Source organism: Gracilinanus agilis, chromosome 3 (genome assembly GCF_016433145.1).
Source record: "Gracilinanus agilis isolate LMUSP501 chromosome 3, AgileGrace, whole genome shotgun sequence".
NCBI lineage: Eukaryota > Metazoa > Chordata > Mammalia > Didelphimorphia > Didelphidae > Gracilinanus > Gracilinanus agilis.
The window spans coordinates 633,912,737-633,933,276 of NC_058132.1; the positions used below are offsets into that span (position 1 = coordinate 633,912,737).

Genomic DNA, 20,540 nt, shown 5'->3' on the forward strand with positions numbered 1-20,540 from the left:
TCTCTCTCTCTCTCTCTCTCTCTCTCTCTCTTTCTCTCTCTCTCCCTCTCTCCCTCTCTTTTCTTCTCTCCTCCCGCCAATCTCTCTCTCCTATATATTTTATCTATATCAATATATAATTATGCTAGTACCTATTATATACCATATAAATGGATTATAGCTTCCTAAATTGACTGTAATCATATCCTTTTATAACTGTGGTTGACATCATTGACTCATTCTTCCTGAAGTCTTGTCTTTAGACATAAAAGCATGTGGTTATTTAAGTGATATAGTAAACTATGTACCATTTACAAGATGTATGAAATAAAGAAGTTTAACTTGGGTTAGGCAACTAGAGCTTTGTTGTAGGGTGCCAAATCTATATAGTTATAAGTTCCTCCCATATTGCTCATTTCTCCCCAACTAAGCATATTTACTGCCACTTACACCAGGTGCAAATTATGATACTTCCCATAGGCTCAATATTTTTTCCAATCTACCATAATTGTGGTTGGAAATGAAAAATCCTAATCACTAATCAGGTTCACAAACTAGTCTGCTCTTAAAGCATGACATACTAATTATAATCATTGAGCTAAGTGGGTATTTTAATATAATAAGAAAATAAATAAATTTAAATGAATCTAAATTTAAAAATTTTAATTATCCAGGGTTCAAACTGAATGCTAATTAAATAGGAATAATAATTTTATTTATTTTTAAATAGGAAGGAAAAAATCCCCTCTCAAGTGATGTTGAAGAAGACTCACCTCTTGTAGGTAGCAAGGACACCAGCAGCTCGTACATCTCAAGGGTCTGTGCACTGTAATCACCTCTCGACCAGTGTTATCATTGACCCTCAGGGTGCAGGATCTTAATGGTGAACAGAAATTACGGTTAAAGCAGATGCTTTCCTCCACAGCAAAGTACACTCTTTGTCCCAAGCGGTTTTTAATCTCATATTTGTTGGAAGTTTCAGTGCCAAGTATCACTAATGAAGGGAAAAAATAAGTTATCAAAATGTTATTATATTCTAGTGTTAACTAACTTTACCTATGTAAATTGAAGGTCTATCGATTACTTATAAAAATTTGAAAAACAGATTTCTAAATACATAATTAAATTCATAATAACCATTTTATGTCACCTCATATTTATGACTTCAAATTTATGTCCATTTTATATCCACCCAAGAGGTTATTTTGTAGGTAATTACATGAAATTAAACTATTTATTTTCTTTCTAGATCTGTGTCCAAATTGGGAATTTCGGTATACCTCTTATACCATTTCAATTTAATAAATGAACACCCAGAGATCTATATATTTCATATACAAAGTTAAAAAGAAAAAAAATGTTAAAATATTATTTTTCTGTTGTGAAGATTAATATAATTTTATTCTAAATCTCTTTATGATGCTTTTTTTCTGCTTGGATGATCTCTATGTTTTAGTATTCATTTTGGTTATTTTGACATATTTTAGGAAAAATTCAGGAGAGTTGAGAATAAAAAATATCTATTTAGTAAAAGCCAATCAATAGCTGATCCTTTGGTAATATCTTTACATTGTTAAATCACTTGTAGATTGATTTCCATGCTGGTGGGCCTGGGGGCATTCAGAACTGTGCTTTCTGTCGTTCTTTACATAATCCCTGGCACCTTATTTCCACCCCCTGAAAAACATTCATTCACTATCCAGTTTCAAATGATTTGAAAGGAAAGAAATGAGTGAATTCCTGACTAATCTTTTAGAATCCATTATATTGATAAGATGTTGAGAATAAACCATTACCAGCAAAGGTGTGATGATATTTTAAAAGGACATTTCTAAATAAATAAGCTAATGGTTTTTCACTTGAGGGAATGTATGTGAATACCAAGTAAGTATATAAATGACAGTGCTATATATTAAGAGTTAGAGAAAACATGGCATAGTAGATAGGGATTAGTAGACCTGTGTTCAAAACATGTCTAAGTCACTATGGAGTAATTTCCGAAACACTGAGCCTCTGTGTGCTTCAGTCCATTTTTTGATATTTATCTCTTAAGTCATGGATTTTAAGTTCCCTATTGTTGGAAGAAATATCGCCATCAGCAATATTCAGTGTTGAGGAAATCATAGTCTTCATGTATTATACATTGATTTCTTTGCATTATCTTAAAATGAACTAAGAAACTACATTTCTCATCAAATTATTAAGTATGGCTTTCTGAGCATAAGGAACTTAATTTCTACAAGTTCAAGGGATATAGCATGGACCATACTTACTTCCAAGCAGCTCCACCTGCTGGTGTATAATGATCAGGTCTAACTGTTAAAGGATGACATAAAGGAGATATCAGGTTTACAATCGTGCCTCATAGGAAAGCTGGAGATGTTATAGAAACCGTCAACATAAATCACAGCGTACATGAAGTTCATCTAGTTTCTTGGCTCCCAATTAAATGACATTTGGGGAAAGCACTCATTTCTCATGAGGTGAAAAGGGTGGAAATATTATTTTAGTCAAGTAACAACTTATAGGGCTATGAAAAAAATTCCATGAAAGAATTGCTAAGAATAATAGCAACAACTTCGGTAAAATCTTAATTATGAAAATGGCTTCTGGATAATGCAAATTCCCCTCCCCCATTAATTTTAGATTTAAAATTAATGCACTGCTTGCATTTGATTGTTCGTGGCTCAGATATTCTGAAAGTTCACAGTGCCTCCAATAAATATATGAAATCCCCCCTTGAAAAATACAATTGTCACAGTTCTTTATTATGACATGTTTAGGTGAACTCCTAACTCTGCCTTGATATAAATCTTTGAGGCTCATATCGCACAGATATGTAAAGATATTTAAAACAAAGCTAGTCATGTTTTGTAAACTTTGGATTTGTACCTTCCTTTTGATAGAGAAGCAATTGATTTAAGTTCAAGAGGGTCTTCAGGAGGTCTAAAGTAAGATCCTATTTATAGCATCAAAGATCTCAAACAGGAGATAACAGTCATAGTGGGAAAAGTGTTTAAGATTTAGTCACAAGGAAACATCTGGCTTTGTAATATGTTTTCCCCTACTTACGAGCTGTGTGATCATGGGACAATCATTTAATAATTTCAAGTTTCATTTTCAGTTATTAAATGAGGAGAGAAATATCTGTAATATTTAGCTCACAGGAATTTTTGAAGGTCTAATGAAATAATCTATTCCAACATATAGTAGTAATAATGATGTTTATTATAATATTTATTATCATTTATCTGTCTCTTTAGATTTACAAGGCATATATGTGTATATAATTTTATATTATCTCTTTTGTAAAATCAAAAGTCCTCTACAAATGTAAACTTAATATTTTGTTGTTATTTTTAATAAGTACTGGAGGCAGATAAGGTACCATGCAATGCCAATCATTTTTTTAAGAAAATAAAATATGAAATGCATATGTATTTTAAGATACTGTTGGTGTTTAGTATCTGGAGATGCCCTGTAGCAATTTCATACTTACTTTGTATGTTATGATTCTTTCATTTTTTATTTCTTTTTTTTCTTTCCTGAAGACTAGAAATTCCATTTGTTCCCCCCCCGCCTTTTTTTAGGAGTTTCTTAACTTGAAACAGTTTCCTAAACTTATTAGACATAGAAAACCCAGAGCAGACAATGACAAAAGTTGCATTTGTTTAGTACCTTGAAGCCAGGATTGTACAGCATTCAAGGATTCAATCCATTCTTTCCACAGGTATTCCTCACTATCTCAGGTAGGAAAGTGAGCAATTATATCACTTTAGTTTCTATTTTTTTAGCCAGATCTATTAATTTCATTATTATAAGAAGCTTCGTGAAACAATTGGTGGACATTTTCCATTCCGTGACTTCCACACAGACAAATAAGAGACCTAAATTTTTCTCCCCTGCTAAAAAATAAATAAAACAAATGCAAGGTGTTCTAAATCAAATGTATCCATTGTTCATAATAAACTTACATACTTTCTCTCCCCAAAATTCTGCTATATTGTTTCATAATGGGATAATAAGAAACAACCCTTTCTTTTTAAACCCATAACTATGACATTTCATTTGTTTAAATTTGCAAATTAGTTCATAAATCAAGAGCTTAGGGACATGTGTCCTTGTTTGAAAGGTACTAAGATAAATCTGTCAAAGTTGACTAGGCTATTTTTATACCCCCAAATCAACTGGGCATTAAAAAAAAGTTTAGGTGGTGTTTGAATTGACAGCTAAATATATGTTTCATTTGAATATTCTGAATGATTTTGATTTTATTTACTATGGATTCTCGTAGTTAGTTAGAAAGTAGCTTCAAACAATGAATTTTATTTTCTGCATTTTTAAGGGAACCTGTAATAAAATCTACACTTAAACTATAGAAGAAAAAATGGAGACTGTCAAAACTTACAAACCTCAATGTGATCTATTCATGTGGAAGAAACATGACATTTGATTTGGAGCCAGTTTAGATATAGAGTCAAGAAGACCTGAATTCACATAACTGGCTACATTATTCGGCTAGGTCTGTAATGAGATGGGGAGGCAGCACCGTGGCTAGAGTACAGTGTCTGTAATCAGGAGTATTTGAGTTCAGATCCAGTCTTATGTATTTACTAGCTGTGTGATCCTGAGCAAGACATTTAGTATCTGCCTGCCTTAGTTTATTCACTGGAAAGTGGGAATAATAATAATACCCATTTCACAGTTGTGAAAATAAATGTAAAGTTCTTTACAAAATCAAAACCTTATATAAACTTATAATAATATATGAATACTTTCACCTCATTACCTAAGAGAACTCTTTACAACTATATAGAAGTTGTACAGTAATTGCAGATCTGAATGGATGGAATTTCCAGTTTTCTCACTGTGAATTCCATCTGCCAATGAATTCACAGGTGTAAGATGCAGGCATGTGCACATGCGCACACACACATAACCAGACACATTTTTAATAGATCTGTGACTTTATCAAGGTATGGAGGTCCTGATAAGAAATTTCTTTGATAAATACAAATTAATATTAATGACATTAAAAGATCAAGTGTCAACAAGAGCCACCTAGCCAATACTTGTCAGAAGACTTAAATCTAGATCTTTCAGGCTCTAAGAATGACTGTTTCAAATATGTAATGCTATTTGTGTCTATATGTTTGCATATGCATGCAAGTACATATATATATATACTATATATATATATATATAGTATTTATTTACTATATCTATATCTATACCTACTGTGTGACCCTGGACAAGTCCAACTCTGCCTCTGTTCCTCATCTCTAAGATTATCTGGAAAAGGAATGGCAAACTACTCCAGCATCTTTGCCAAGAAAATTCCAAATGGAATCATGAAGTTGTCACACATGACTAAAATGGAATGTGTATAACATGCATGTATATGTATTCACATGCAATATATGTGAACATGCATTGATACAACGCATACACATGCATGTGTAACCGCACAAACAAATATAGCCCCCTGTTATATATGTACATGTATCTATTTTGACATGCATGAACATAGAAATGAATATAAAGTGTGTATGCATGACACATATAATATATAACCTACAGTACTGTATATGCACATATGACTATACCCACATGTACTCACATAATATGTATATACATTCATATTATATTTTGTATACATATATAATATATACTCCTATATGGTATCTAGCTGAATATATTTATATATACACTCAAAAAGAGAGGGCTCCAATCCTAGTGCAATTTCAAGGTACTAAAGATTGAAACTCTGCTATGACTTTCCAGTCATCCTGTATTCATATATTTCACACATGAATTTATTGTTGTAGAGCAGTGATTCCCAAAGTGGGTGCCACCGCCCCCTGGTGGATGCTGCAGTGATCCAGCGCGGTGGTGATGGCCACAGATGCATTTATCTTTCCTATTGATTTCTATTAAAATTTTTAAAAAATTAATTTCCAGGGGGCTAAGTAATATTTTTTCTGGAAAGGGGGCGATAGGCCAAAAAATTTGGGGAACCACTGGTGTAGAGAAATCACAATGAGGAAACTAGAACTTCCTTCCATCCAAGCAGATTACTACTGTTCTACAGTTCAACAACAGTCCTGCAACTTTTGTATCATCTTGGGCAGTTACTTAGATAACTAAGAAGTTAAGTGACTTTTATGGGGTCACATAGCGTGTACCCCAAATAGACCACAGTATATATTTCCCTATATCTGCATACATATACATACTCTCATAAAATCCAGGCCTCCGTGTAAATAAGCTATGCTTTTATTTGAAGTAAAATCTTCCTTTTTCAGACAAACCTGGAAAAGGGAAGCATCAAAGACCTGCCTAGACAACTTACTCTGCTTTGACTGAACTGCCTGTGCTTGCATCTCTCTCTGTTGTATATAGTTTTAAAAGCCTCTGTGCATTATCAAGCATAGGATGTCTGATCAGTCCTGGATGGAGAAGAATATGGGATGACCATATGTGCTTGTGCAATCCCAGTCCACTGGCATTGGCATACCACTTCTATATTTGGCAAAGCCCTGTCTGACAACATCCTCCAACAGCTTGCAAACGTTAATCAACTCTAGTCAGCTATTACAGCTGATCCACTTTGCAGATGGAAGCTAGTAGGCTGGTTTCCCCAGCTCTTTTACATATCTCCATGTGCTATTCAGTCTCTGAAGTGCATTTGTCTGCCAGTGGGTTCCTGGATAAGGCATCTGCAATTATAAACATTTTCCCAGGAACATATGCTGCTTCCTGCTTAAACCCTATCAGGCATAACAGAAATCTCTTGTAACTTGAGGGAATTGAAACTGAGATTTGATTTTGATAAAGGAGATAGACTTTATGGTTTGAAAGAATGCCAAACAGTCTGGAAACTGTAGCAGATGTGCTGATAACTCAATATTAGTGTTAACGTGAGTCCTTTGTGGACTCAGATGTATGAACATCCATAAAAATAGCTAAGAGCTGATTGAAGTTTGGAGCCTAGGTTCCAATCCCATCATAACATTCCACTAGCAGAGTGATTCTTATTAAGTCATTTAACCTCTTAGTCTCAGTTATTACATCTGAAAAATGGGAATAGTAAGAGAAAAACAAGCCACTTGCATGAAGGTGATTATTTTTATTGCCACGTCTTAGGTGAGTGATAATAAATATCTAGTAACTAAATGATGTGAGCCTCGGTCACTCGCTATTCTCCAATGGCCTCCCCTTCTTCATCATCTATAAAATGATGGTGTTGGACTTGATGATCTTCCTTCTCGAGATCCATGTTATTCTTTCTATTATAACTGCTATTGCCAACTGCCTGTACTGTTACCACCATTATCACCATCAGTGGCACTAACATTATTATGAACTGGTGAGAGTAGTGGGTTCAGAAACATACTGTTCCTCTAATAATAAAAGGGGCATTGTGGGAGAAACAACATTTCTAATGTGCTTGCTATGTACAAGCACTGCAATGGGTAAAGAGGACACATGGTTGAAAATAAAATCCTTACCCTCAAAGAGATGACTTATAGTCTACTAGAGAGCTATCAACTAGGATCCTAGGATAGCAGATTTAGAACTGGAAGGGGATTTAGAGGGCAAATGAGGCTAATAGAGATTAATAATAACTAGCATTTATATAACCTTTTAAACTTTGTAAATATGACATAAGTCATATTTGCATCAAATATGTCATTTGATTCATACTACCACCTGGAGAAGTAGGTGATGTTCTTATCCCCATTTTGCAGATGAGCATACTGAGGCTGAGAGGTAAAGAAATTTGCCCAGGGTCAGACAATTAGTAACTTTGTGAAGCACAGTTTGAGTTCAAGCAACCCAACAATGCTCTATCCTTGATATTATGTTGTCTCTTTGTATAACTGTATAAACATCAATAAATACAACATAAAAGAATGAAGAGGGAGAGAATGCCTACAATTTGTGATGGGGAGAGACCAAAGAAGACTTGAGGGTGGAGGTGACACTGAAATGAGTCCTTAGCTCAGCAGGCTAGTGTTATCCCAGAGATTAAGTATGGCTTGCACTAATGCATGGAGGATGGAGATGGCATGTTGTTTGGGAAATAGCTTTTTTCCCACTTAGAATGCCATTTCCATCCCCTTCTACTTGTCCATTTTTTCTATCCTTTGAGACTCAGGTCATGTCTGCCCTCTTTCATGAAGCCTGTACTTATGCACAATTTAATCTTTCTCATTTCTATTTGAGTTTGAGGTCATTGCATTATACCATAGAATCTCTCCCTCTCTGGATCTCTATTAAAATGTAATGTCTACCCCATTTATTTTGTACTTTTATCTTTTTACATCTATCTCTCTTATCTTCGGAGCCTATGTTTCAAAAATTTTTGTAAATTCTCTAAGCACTTTCACCTAATAGGTAGTAAATTTAGGCTAGATATTATGAACTATATGAATAACTACAATAACCAGTCAGCACTGAAGTCTGGGATGGTTAGCATTAGAAGATATGGCATTTGGTATTTCAAATTCTATACCATACTATTACTGCTCTGAAAGGGAAAATACACATTTATGTTATTATTGTAGATAACCAGGTAGACATTCATTGTTGGTGGAATTGCAATTTTGTAGGCATTGGGGTTGTTTTTTATGTTTGTTTTTTTGTAGCACAACCTAATAATCTCTAACAAAAGTTGTAAAAATCATCTTGACCTTTGAGACTATACTTCCATTGGTGGAAATATGTTATTATTATTTTGAAGCTATTGGAAGGTTTTCAAATAACATTTTTAAAAATTATAACAAAATTGCAACCAACCTAAATGACCAAGAATATTGTAGTGACTAAAACAAATTGTTGTGAAGGGTTTTAATGACACACTATGTAATAAAACTAAGACAAACCAGTATGGGAAATATTTTTTCAAAGGAAAACTATTACATAATAAGACAAAGAAAAAAATGACAAGGAGAAGCCCAGAACTACAAAGTATATACTGAGAATAAATAGAAGCTAAAGTACTTACTAAATATGACCAGATAAAAACAAAAAGTGAATGACCAAAGAACCCTAAAAGAAACTTTTACTGATAGAAAGTTATGCCATTAGATACATGAAAATTAATTTATATGCAATTAAATAGTTGCAAAGTATGTTTACTACTTTTGTCTTTATGTTTAAGATTGAGTCATTTATGTAGCTTGAATTAGTAATAAGTAGGTCCTGAAATTCTTATCACATTTACAGCCTTTCTTAAGTTCTCATAATAATAATAATTTCCATAAAAAATCTTTTAGTCTTGAAAATTCTTCTTCTCTTTATATCTTAGCCAATAAAAACATCATTGATTTTGTAAATTACAGGCATGGAACTGATATAGAATGACTTATGCTGTAACAATTGGCCTACTGACACCTTTATCTGTTTTCTTTTACATGTGGCTGAAAAATAGAGATTTCTATTTGATTCTGAGAAGAACAGATTATATAAGCCCTCAATGAAAAATGAAGTATCGATTTAATAAATTAAAAGAGCAATAAGTAAATGTATTTCCACCCTGTAAACAAAATGATCCTGAAGTAAGAGTAAAATAAAAAAGTTTGATCTGAAACATTTTTAGAATTAATATTTTATAGTGAAATCAATAGCACAACTAAAGATTTAAAGGAAAAGATCACAAAACGGTGCAATTTATCCTCTTTTTCTTTTCAATAGGAAAGAAAACTCAAACATCTTCATACTTATTTTACAATGTGAAACTACTTTTTAAATGGAAAACTAAATTAGCATTTTTTAAGTCTTAACATAAATTCATTTTGGGGGGGGGGTAAGGAGGAAATTGTAAAAACAGAAAGATAAAAACACCTGGCTCAAGTATTCTAGACCAGGGGGAAGATTTCCTGGTGGTGGGAGAGGCTGTAGTGATACTTGCTTCCTTGAATTCGAAGGCACAGTGGGATGAGTTTGATCAGGGTCAGGATAGCCCGGGAGAAAACCAGGAAGGCCTCTGCTTTTCCGATTATGACCATCTGTAAGAGAATTGGAGCCATATATAATTTTTTAAAAATTGGAACAATGTTTTTGTTTTGAGGAAGGGAAATTCACTAGTTCTTTGTTCTGGTTTTCATTTAAGTCTCAATGTGTTTGCCTATCAATCTAGAAAAGAAGTTGCTTGCTGATTTCCGCCTCAGCTATCTCTCCATCATTCTCACAGCTTATTAGGACTTATAGCAGGAGTTGCCTGAGTATTGTAAAGGAGATGTGGCATGAATTGGTTGACTCTGTTCTAATGTTTAGTAACTGGGTAAAAGGTAAATTATATTGTCAAATTAAGAACATCCTTTTGAAAGTCAGGAGAGGCTGAAGGACATGAAGTGAATGAAGAAGTATAGACAAAAGTGGAGATTAAATGGAAGATAACTATGTATTCCTAGAGTACCTAATGCATTCTCTCAGTGGCTATAAACCAAAAGTCTCCCAATTTCATATCCATGCTTTAGGTCCCTTCCAGTTTAGGGAAGGCATACTCTTTCATGCCTTCAAGTCTACTATGGAGAATTGGCAGATTTCATTTCTTTATCATTCTCCAAATATATCCTTTCAGAATTTCTACAAAACACTTAAAATTTATAAAGTCACTTACAAATAACAAGGTGCTTTCACATGTATTTTCTTCCCTGAGCTATCTAAAGACCTTGTGATGTAGACAGGGCAGCCCTCACTCATCTCTCTCTGTGCTCTTCCTTCCTTTCTTTACCTTCTGCATTGCTACTCTCCTAATTGATGATTATCTCCCAGGTTCACCATTGTAGGAAGAACCACAAGTAGGCTTCACTTTAGTTCTATACTCTTCCTCCTCCTCCTCCTCCTCATCTGCCAGATTGCTTACTTCTCTTACCTTCCATTGCATTGTGTATTGCCTTCCCCATTAGAAGTGAGCTTCTTGAATAAAGGGACTCTTACTTGCTTTTATTTGCATCCCTATTAAGTAGTATTGTGTCTATCCTAAAGTTATCTGGATATCAATTATATTTTTTTCAATGGTATAAAATTGCTGTTGTCTTCAAGACTGTAATGAAGAAAAATTAAACTTATTCTACTTCTCTCATAAATAAAAAGCCTCCATAGCAATGTCAAATGAAATGAGAACTGTTCGCCACCTAGAAAGAATCAAAACCAATGATGCGTTGTCTGTGTACACAATGGAAAATGCATTAATTGCTAATGGTAGCAACATAGAGGAGACAGCCAGGTAGCTCACTGGCTATAGCACTGGGCTTGGATTCAGGAAGACCTGAGATGAAACCAGACAACCCAAGAACCAGTAATTTTGCCTCTCTCTTTCCATTCTATACTTTTTTGTACCAATTTCATCAAGAGAAGATTCTGTCATGGAATCTACAATGCAATGAATACCTGAAATTGGAAGTCTCAAAAAAGATATGATCAACTGCCAAATACCAGTATCTACCATAAAGCTAAATTCAACTAGGAAGGCCTAGGACAGATGATGCAAAGAGCAAAGTTCAGAGAAAAAAAATGAAACAAAGTCAATCATAATCTTCTAATAATCAGAACTTCCCCAAAGTGGAACAGAGTGCCTCAGCAAAGATTCTACCTATATTGACGGATATCCAAGCAAAGACTGGGTAACCCTTTGTTGGGAATTATTTTTTTTAGATACCAATTAGACTGAATGAATCACAGGACTTCTCTAGCTCTGAAATTCTGTTATCTCCATTTTCAAGTTCCATTGCCATTCATGTAGTAGTAGAAGGAAATACAATACCAGAACCTTGGTTTTGGCTTATAGCTCAGTTATAAAAATAACTGACATTTACATATAGGATTTTAAAGTTTGCAAAATGCCTTCTATAAGATCATAGTTTAAAAAAACCAAAGAGATTTTTACTCCCTTATTGTACAGATGAGGAAACAGAAGCTCAGAGAGGTTATATAATTGGCCCATGGTCAACTAGGTAGCAAGTGGCAAAGGCAGAACTTGAACTCAGTTCCTTTTACACTCTTCCACTCTTCTCAGTGGTATGTGCTATGAAATAACTTTGTGAGGTAGGGGCTAAAATATTATCTCTGTTTAATAGATGAAGAAATAGACCAAAAGGTTGTGAGTCATTTGTAGTCACATGGCTAATAAACAGGAGAAGCAGGATTTGAATCTAGATCTACCTCATTTCATGTCTAGCCCTCTATTCTTAAAGACATGCTATCATTTAAAGAATGTGAAATCCATATAAGCTTTTTGATGGCATAAATCCTTATTTCTATATTCTGAACATCGAGAATATTCCTCATTTATAATAGGGGTTTCTTCTAACCGAATTTATCCTAGATATACTTACTTGCTTATATCTTGTCTTCCCCATTAGCATGTAAGCTCCTTGAAGGCAAGAACTGTTTTTTTTTATTCCTAGTAGCTAGTCATTCTGGGAAGATAGTGGGCAATTAATATTTGCAGTTGATTACTTAATAAAGATTTATTAAGTGTTAGAGGATGGTTAGAGGGATGTTATCTTTTATATATCACTTAATTCGAATGGAATACTACTTTTAAAAACAACCTTTTCAAATTGAAATTCAGAACTTTCTCACTTCAGAATCTATTTGGCAGGTCTGCAAAATCAAGTTGGAAAGGATCATTTCCCTGTTAAAAGTCTCATTATGGGTTACTTTGTCTTTATGGGGAAAGGTTTCATGTTCTTATTCATCACATTTCAAAGTCAGTTGTGGGAGGTTCAGATTTGACAAAGGTCTAACCTCTACTTAAGAGTATAAGGTGAATTAATAATGGGTAATAAACTCCAAGAAGGTTGATCCATTAAAATATTTTATGACTACTTCATTGTCATATTCATTTTTTCCACAGGTTTTTTTCGAGGTTACTAATTCAATTTAGATGTCATATTGTTTTCCAAGATTAATTGCATTTTGATTTATGTTTAATATATATAAGCTCTTTTTAAAAAAGAAATCCTTATCTTCTGTCTTAGAAGCAATACTGCATATTGGTTCCAAGGCAGAAGAACAGCAAGGGCTAGGCAATGAGAGTTAAGTGACTTTCCCAGAGTTACACAGCTATGAAGTATCTGACACCAGATTTGACCTAGGACTTCCATCCCTAGGCCTGACACTCAAATCCACTGAGTCACTTAACTTGCCCCATTTATCAACTCTTAAAGCAAGAACCAGGAGTATTAAGAAATTCTCATATTTTTAATTTACTCACATCCTTAATATTTTGCCATTTTAATTATAATGTGACAAGTATGTTTGTCTAGATATGAGGCATGCGTATGCTATATGTGCATATGTGTGTGAGAGAGAGAGAGACAGAGAGAGACAATGTCAGAGAAGTGGGGCAAGGAGAGAAGAAGAAAAGTGAGCCAGGAGAGAGGAAAGGAGAAAAGAGGAGAGGAAAGAAGAGAAGAGGAGATTGTAGAGGAGAATTAGCAGAGATCATTACTAGGGAGCTACCAAATGTGTGAAAACCAGCTCATTGACCCATTTTTGTTTCACTAATCAAGAATTCTTATCTGGTTCATTGTAGATCTTAATTATTCCTGATCTAGACCAGGCTAGGTTCATCTGGAACTAGGATTGTGGAAGTACTCTAGTTTCTCTGCCGAATATGAAACAAAGATATTTTCTCTATCTACACTGCAGGTTTCTGTATGGATAGTACTTTAGTGGTTCAGCTCACTAGGGAGTCATTGTTTCTAAAATCTGTCTTGGGTTTGGTCTCTATTCTGAAATTGAGTAGAAACTAAAAGGGTTACTTATAGGATAAGGCAATGTGAGTTGGATGGGTTTGGTCCAACAAACCTACTTTAATGGGTGATATGACCTTGAGAAACAAGGAAAAAAAGCTAACTCTATGTCCCCTGGGAGAAAAACGAACAAACTATTGCAATCCTTATGGAGACCAGCCTTTTCTTTCATTGTCTAAAGGGTCTTTAAATATGTGCTACTTTTGTGATTTGCTCGTATATATGACTATTGTAACTTTAAGATATCTATTGCAGGCAACTGTGACCAACCCTAAAGTGCAATAGTCATAGGAAAGTTTCGGTAGTGTAAGTACACTCAAGGACACCACTCACCATTATTTTTCTGCTTTTTTCCCGTCCCTAACCCCACTTTCTTTGTAGGGATTCTAGAATTGCATCATCACAACTGGAAGGAGAGCTTTAAATATTTTAAACTTGCTTCTGCTTTGTATCCTGTGCTGGTTCCTCGTTCATCTCTTAAACCAAAACTTTGCCTTGAGTCTTCTTTTTCCACATTCTCACTTGAAATTCTCATCTGATTTCATTGGGCTGATCCATTATCACCTCTTCACTGAAAATATTTGTACAGCCTAACCTTCCCAGATGTCAGTTCAACATCATCTGGATGGATGAACACCTTGGTGTCCCAGTTGATAGACTGATAGACTTAGAGTCAGGGAGACTTGAATTCATATCTGGCCTCAGTTATTCACTAGCTATGTAACCATACGGGCAAGTCATCTAACCTCTCCTAGATTTAGTTCTCTCTCTCTCTCTCTCTCTCTTTCTCTCTCTCTCTCTCTCTCTCTCTCTCTCTCTCTCTCTCTCTCTCTCTCTCTTTCTCTCTCTCTCTTTATATATATATATATATATATATATGAAATGGAAATAGTTGCACATCACCTCTACAACCTCAGGATTTTTTGAGAACCAAATGAAATGATATAACGTTCTTTGTAAAGCTTAAGATTCTATAGAGATGTTATTTATTATTATTGTTAATATACTAAACACTGAATAAACTCACCCTCTCAAAAAATACTGGTTCATTTTCTAAATTTTCCTATATCTATGGATATTATCACTATGTTCACAGTCACTTAGCTTTGAAGCCTTTCATCACTCATTCTTTCCCTTCTCCCTTCCTTGCTACCCACCTATATCTATTTCTATCTCTACAATATCTCTCTGATCTGTCTCCTCTCCACCCTTAAAATTACCACCCTATTTCATGCTCCTATTATTTCTCACCTATACTATTGTAATTAGCTGGTCTGTCTGCCTCCAGTCTCTTTTCTGAAAATTTTCCTTCACTCTGATGCCAGCATTATCTTTGTAAAAACCAAGTCCATTTAGATCCCTTTTTTATTTGAAAAAATTGATTTAATTAATTAAGAATATTTTTCTATGATTACATGATTCATGTTCTTTCCCTTCCCTCCTCCCAACCCCTCCTGTAGCCAATGAGCAATTCCACTGGGTTTTACATATGTCATTATAGATCCCTTTCAAAAAGCATCAGGAACCCCTTTTTATCAGTAAGTTAAATCAAGGTTTAGCATCAAAACCTATTTAGCCTGGTATTTCAGCCCTGTCCCCTCAATGTGGCTCCAAACTTCTTTTCTAAACTCATTTTTTCATATTTTTCCCTTTTATGTATACAGTGTTTCAGTCACAAGCTATTCTCCATCCTCCATGGATTTATGCAGAGCCCTTTCCACTCCTGGAATTCCTTCCTTTCTTATCTCAGCCCTTTAGAATTATCCAAGCTCAGATTTCCTTGCTAACAACTCCATGAACTCTTCCTTGTTCCACCCTTTTCTTAGAAGGTTTACTATGGATTTATTCCATATTGCATAAATCCCTGGCTTGTGTTGTATTTGATGTTACTAGTAGCCATGCTGAGTATTAGTGATTTGTCTATTTTTCTCATGATCTTCAGGCCATCTTGTTGTCATTCGCACATTGGCTCTGCCCCCAACAAGAGGTTTAGCTGAGTTCTGATGTCAGTCTTAGAGGTATGTGCATGTCTGTCATTCAAATCACTTGACCACTATTACAACTGTCAACAAAATGTACAAAGGAACATTATTTTAATAAGCTGTTTAATTGGATGCAAGTAAAAGAAAATAAAATTGGGGAAATTCCTCAAAGGTAACATTAATTATATATTCCTTTTGATGCCAGGGTCAACCCTCTAGACAGACACATATCCACTTGGAATGGCATCCATTTTCCTCTGTAAAATTTCCTGGGTTATGTTATTTACTTTGTTGGGCCTCAATTTCCTAGATCAATAGAATGTAAGATGTATTTGGAGGTTGGACTCGGAATAAACTTCTGCTTCTGTCATTTTATTGCCTGTGTGTCCTTGAGTATATCTCATCGCTTCTTTTGAACCTGAGTTTCCTCATCTATAAAATGAGTAGCAGACAACCTTTTGACTAAAAATCTTTGATCCTCTAATCTTATAATGATTCTGGGCTTTAATGTCCTTTCAAATTTAAGATACAAGGTTCCTATCATTAAATCAAATTGTTTTCAATTTGTCTCCTAAAATTTTAAGGGCAAATAGAGACATCAATCTACCCTGAGTTCTCATTGTAAACATTTTAAATTAATATAGTAAATCTATCTTCCGCTCTAATCCATTCAGGTTGTAGTAGGGTCCATAAGACTCTAAGTAGATGTGTACGTTTTCCATGTGCTGCACAGTTTCAGCACAATGCACTTTGTTATCAATACTAGAATATCCATTTTCAGTTGGAAGTCTTCCCTTTAAGTCTGGAATCTTAAGCTAGACCGTTTCCATTTATTTGAATATTGTAGCTTTTTCTAGTGGATTGATGATATTTTGATCATAATCTTCCTTTCCAGCCCCTGGTTTCTTCAAAGTCTTAGACCACCAGAAGAAGAAGGGAATTCTTTGAATTTCTAGCTTGCTTTGAATTTCTATCTACTCTTTTAAAAATGTATAACTACCTTATAAATATTTTATATACTCTGCAACACTTTACCTCACAGGCCACAGTCATTCTTCCAACTCGTGTTTTATGAAGTCGAGAAGTGTTTGGGACCAAGTGTGGGTGTCAGGCTTGAATAAAAGCAAAAAGCCTTGTTACATCTCCTCCCACTACCATCCTGATATCCTACTCTCTTTCTCAGTTTAAAATATATGGAACCGAAGCACAAGTGTATAAAAAATTCATGATTTTCTTATTCAAGTTTATTTTACACTTTGTTTGGTTCTGCAAAGTGCTACTGGAGAGCAGGATTGTTCTAAACTTTGAAGGAAAAGGAAAACCTATCTCAGACATTTAATGTTAAATGCACAAAAGAGGATATTTGGTTAAGAAGTAAATACCATAAATAATCAGTAAATATGCCATAAGTCTAATTTGGGATGTTGGCAACTTGTGGGCCTCATCATTCTATTTGTAATTAGGTTAGAAGTTTTCCACCAATTATCCTAATTGTACCCTCTCACAATAAAACTTTTCATTACAGCCTGGGGTCTAATAGCTTCTTCTGATAATGGAATGAAAAGTTATACTATGATTGAGTCTCTTATAATTTCCATAGGGGGTATTAGCAAGTATGCACCTCATTACCTTCCTACCCCCCCAAAAGAACATCTCGTGCCTTTTGAAAGCTGTTTCAAAGTCAGAAAGCACTAATGGCATCTCCATGGTGTTTCAGGGACAATGGGGACAAATTTTGTTGTGGGGATGGGGAGGAGGGTGAGTGTAGGAGGAGGACATCCAACACTATTCATCACTTTGCTTAAAATTAGACCAAGATTTTCAATTTACTTATAACGTTTGATTTATGGGAAAAGAGACTTAAAAGCTTCTTACAATATACCTTGGCAGCATTTATCTGTAGCTTATCAAATTCAATTGTCTTCAGCAAAAGACAACACACACTGACTTCATAAAGGAAAATAGCTCAGTTCTAATGAAGACCGGCTGATCTCTTTCTTCTTTCTCCTGCAGTTATTCTAAGGACAGTGCCCCATATTTTAAAGACCCAAAAGGATATGAATGTTTTTTCCTAAATTGGAGAGGACTTCTCTCCCCCTTTAACACTTTATACAATCTACATGGAAGGCAATGTACAAATCCCTTTAACTTTAGAATTTCTACCTGACTGGATGTCATTTAAGTAGTTTCACCTAGTGTTCTTTTGAGAAGCCCTTCTTATTAAGGCAATATGCACACCAATGTTCTATCTTAACATTTTCTTTTGCTAGGAACAATGAGAGAGAGAGAGAGAGAAAGAGAGAGAGAGAGAGAGAGAGAGAGAGAGAGAGAGAGAGAGAGAGCACTGCAATCATTCTAAAAGTAAAATAATGGCTTCTTTTTTTAAAAAGTACCAATTATTCTCTCTTTTCAGCTATAGCACCACATCTGTGATCAACTTAAAGAAATCATTATATAAGGACAAATATTTACTAAAATTATATGTATATATGTATTGTGTGTATATATACACCTTTATAAATTATGTGTGTATGTATTATATATATATATTGCATATACATATATAATTTGCATGTTCTTACCTTGATAGGCCATGAAGGTATCTGAGTCACCTCTTCAAAGGGAGCCAGGTTAAAAGGAATGGCTTTTCTTGTTGCAGCAATGAGAGAAAACACAGCATGTGTAAAACTTCAGAAGGTGTCTTTCTACCTCTTGTCAGCTTACAAAATAACTGAGGAAGTGAGTGCCCTGCTCTAGTTCTTCAATGCTGCTCTTGATAAGCATGGACAACAGGGGGAGATGACGATGCTATCTTTATACAGTAAACATGACTGCAAGTCATCTGATACCTTGGTGGCAAAAGGAACCATTCAGAACTCATAGAAATGAGAAAATAGTAGCGTGCATGCTGCTCTCCAGTAAAAGACTCCATCTCACTCTGGCTTTTCTTCTGACAATTATATGATGTGTATATGTGAGTATTTTTTAAAATTCATATTAAAAGATTGGAATGATTTCTTTTTCTTTCTAATTTTTTTTGGCTACATAGATAGATTACTTCTACAAGTCTGCTTTTTGGAATAAAGGATACAGATGACTGAAAGTTTTACCAAACCCTAAAAACATTTCCCAAATATTGAAAATAAAAGTATTCCTAGCAAGTTATCCATATTCTTTTTAATTTTCACTTTTATTATGAACTTAACAAATTACCTCTAAGGCCATCTACCACTAGTCATACCTGACCAAGACTCTTTTATGAACTTCACCTGTATTTTTCCCACCACAGGGTATGAATTTTCTATTATTTTAGATTCAGAAACAGATTCTGCTTTTAAAACTTTGGGGCATATTTCAAACAAAAACAGGGACATTTTAATTACCTATTTTGAACAGTGAAAGAAAGGGGATCATAACCTCGACCTGGAAGCTCATATTTCTAGTACAGGTGACTAAGTCACCATGGAGATAATACTCACCTGGCTTATTGTACTGACAAACATGATTTACAGCTGTTGGACTGGGAAGACCCACTGCAATATCAGCAAAATTTTAATGCAGAAAAAATTTAGTCCATCATATTAATAATGTCAATCAACCTCTCTTTCTCCCTCCCTCCTTTCTTCCCTCCCCTACCTCTCTCTCTCTCTCTCTCTCTCTCTCTCTCTCTCTCTCTCTCTCTCTCTCTCTGTCTCTCTCTGTCTCTCTCTCTTTCTCTCTCTCTCTCTCTCCTTCTTCTTTGACCCCATCTCATTTTTAAAAGTAAAGGCAATAACTGTAAACATACAGAAAACTCACTTCTAAATTAAGGAAAATAAACTAAAAGGGAATAATGATTATGGTAATTTATATAGTTTAGGATTTACCACAGAAATTTACATATTTTTTTTTCATTTTGAATAATCTTTACTAGTTTAAGGCAGATTTGAATATTATTTATAGTGGATCCATGTTTGATTTTCTTTGGAACAGAAAATCCTGACTGGAGAGGCTTGAATTCCATCTTCTTTTGAGTAAGATTTGTCTTTCTAACCCATTTGTAACATATTAATTTTAAATCAATCTAATGAATTCTTGTTTCTTTTTCTTAGTGTTGTATTTAATCAATTCTCTCTGACTGACTGATTGGACAAGCCAATGAGGTACTTTACATAGAAATCAGAGGCTTATCAACTTTTCTGATGCCAGTATGAAACAATAAGGTCAACTCCTACTATCAATATTATAAATTCAGATCATTTCATTCCGATTCATTTCCATTCACCAAGTATATATTAACTCTCTCCTATAAGTGAAGGTCTTGCTCTGCTTTGGTTTCCATGGCATTGGGTTTAGATTTTTCAAAGCCCAAAATAGGACTAAGTTTAAGGAGCACTCACATTGAGCCAGGAAATATGGCATCCATGGCTTTGGTGCTAAGATTACCATCTGCCTATGCAGTCTTCCTCTGATCTGTGTCAAGTTCATTGTCCAGGAAGCTGCCCTTGTCAACAATCAAGCGGGTGCATCCAGTTTTCATGCTATCATCCTCCTTGGTGTCATAAGATTCTCTCTCTCTCCTGTCATGTTCTACCATGCCATTTGACTTTAACATTCAAATGGTAAATAACTTCTGTTGCCAGCATATTTTAATCTTTTTTTTTACCCTGTAGAGGCTAAAAATCCAGTACATCTGTCAACTTCTGTATAGAAGGGTTGACTCATAAACTCTAACATCATATAGCTTTGTTTCTTATATCTCCATCTCCCTCAATAAAAAAGTTTGTGGTATTGGAGGGAGTAACATGGAGAATGGAATCCACTTAGTAAG

At 34.7% G+C, this 20,540-nt stretch overlaps 1 protein-coding gene across 1 annotated transcript in view; it reads right to left on the reverse strand.

Annotated features, from left to right (window-relative positions):
• Window positions 1-18,325, reverse strand: part of PLSCR5 (phospholipid scramblase family member 5) — a 36,967-nt gene extending 18,642 nt beyond the window's left edge. The window contains exons 1-4 of the mRNA XM_044667616.1: window positions 18,313-18,325; window positions 9,829-9,992; window positions 2,253-2,295; window positions 753-973 (exon numbers count right to left, since the gene is read on the reverse strand). Coding sequence (XP_044523551.1) covers window positions 753-973; window positions 2,253-2,295; window positions 9,829-9,992; window positions 18,313-18,325 — 441 coding nt within the window. The remainder of the gene's footprint in view (window positions 1-752; window positions 974-2,252; window positions 2,296-9,828; window positions 9,993-18,312) is intronic.
• Between the last annotated feature and the right edge of the window lie 2,215 nt (window positions 18,326-20,540).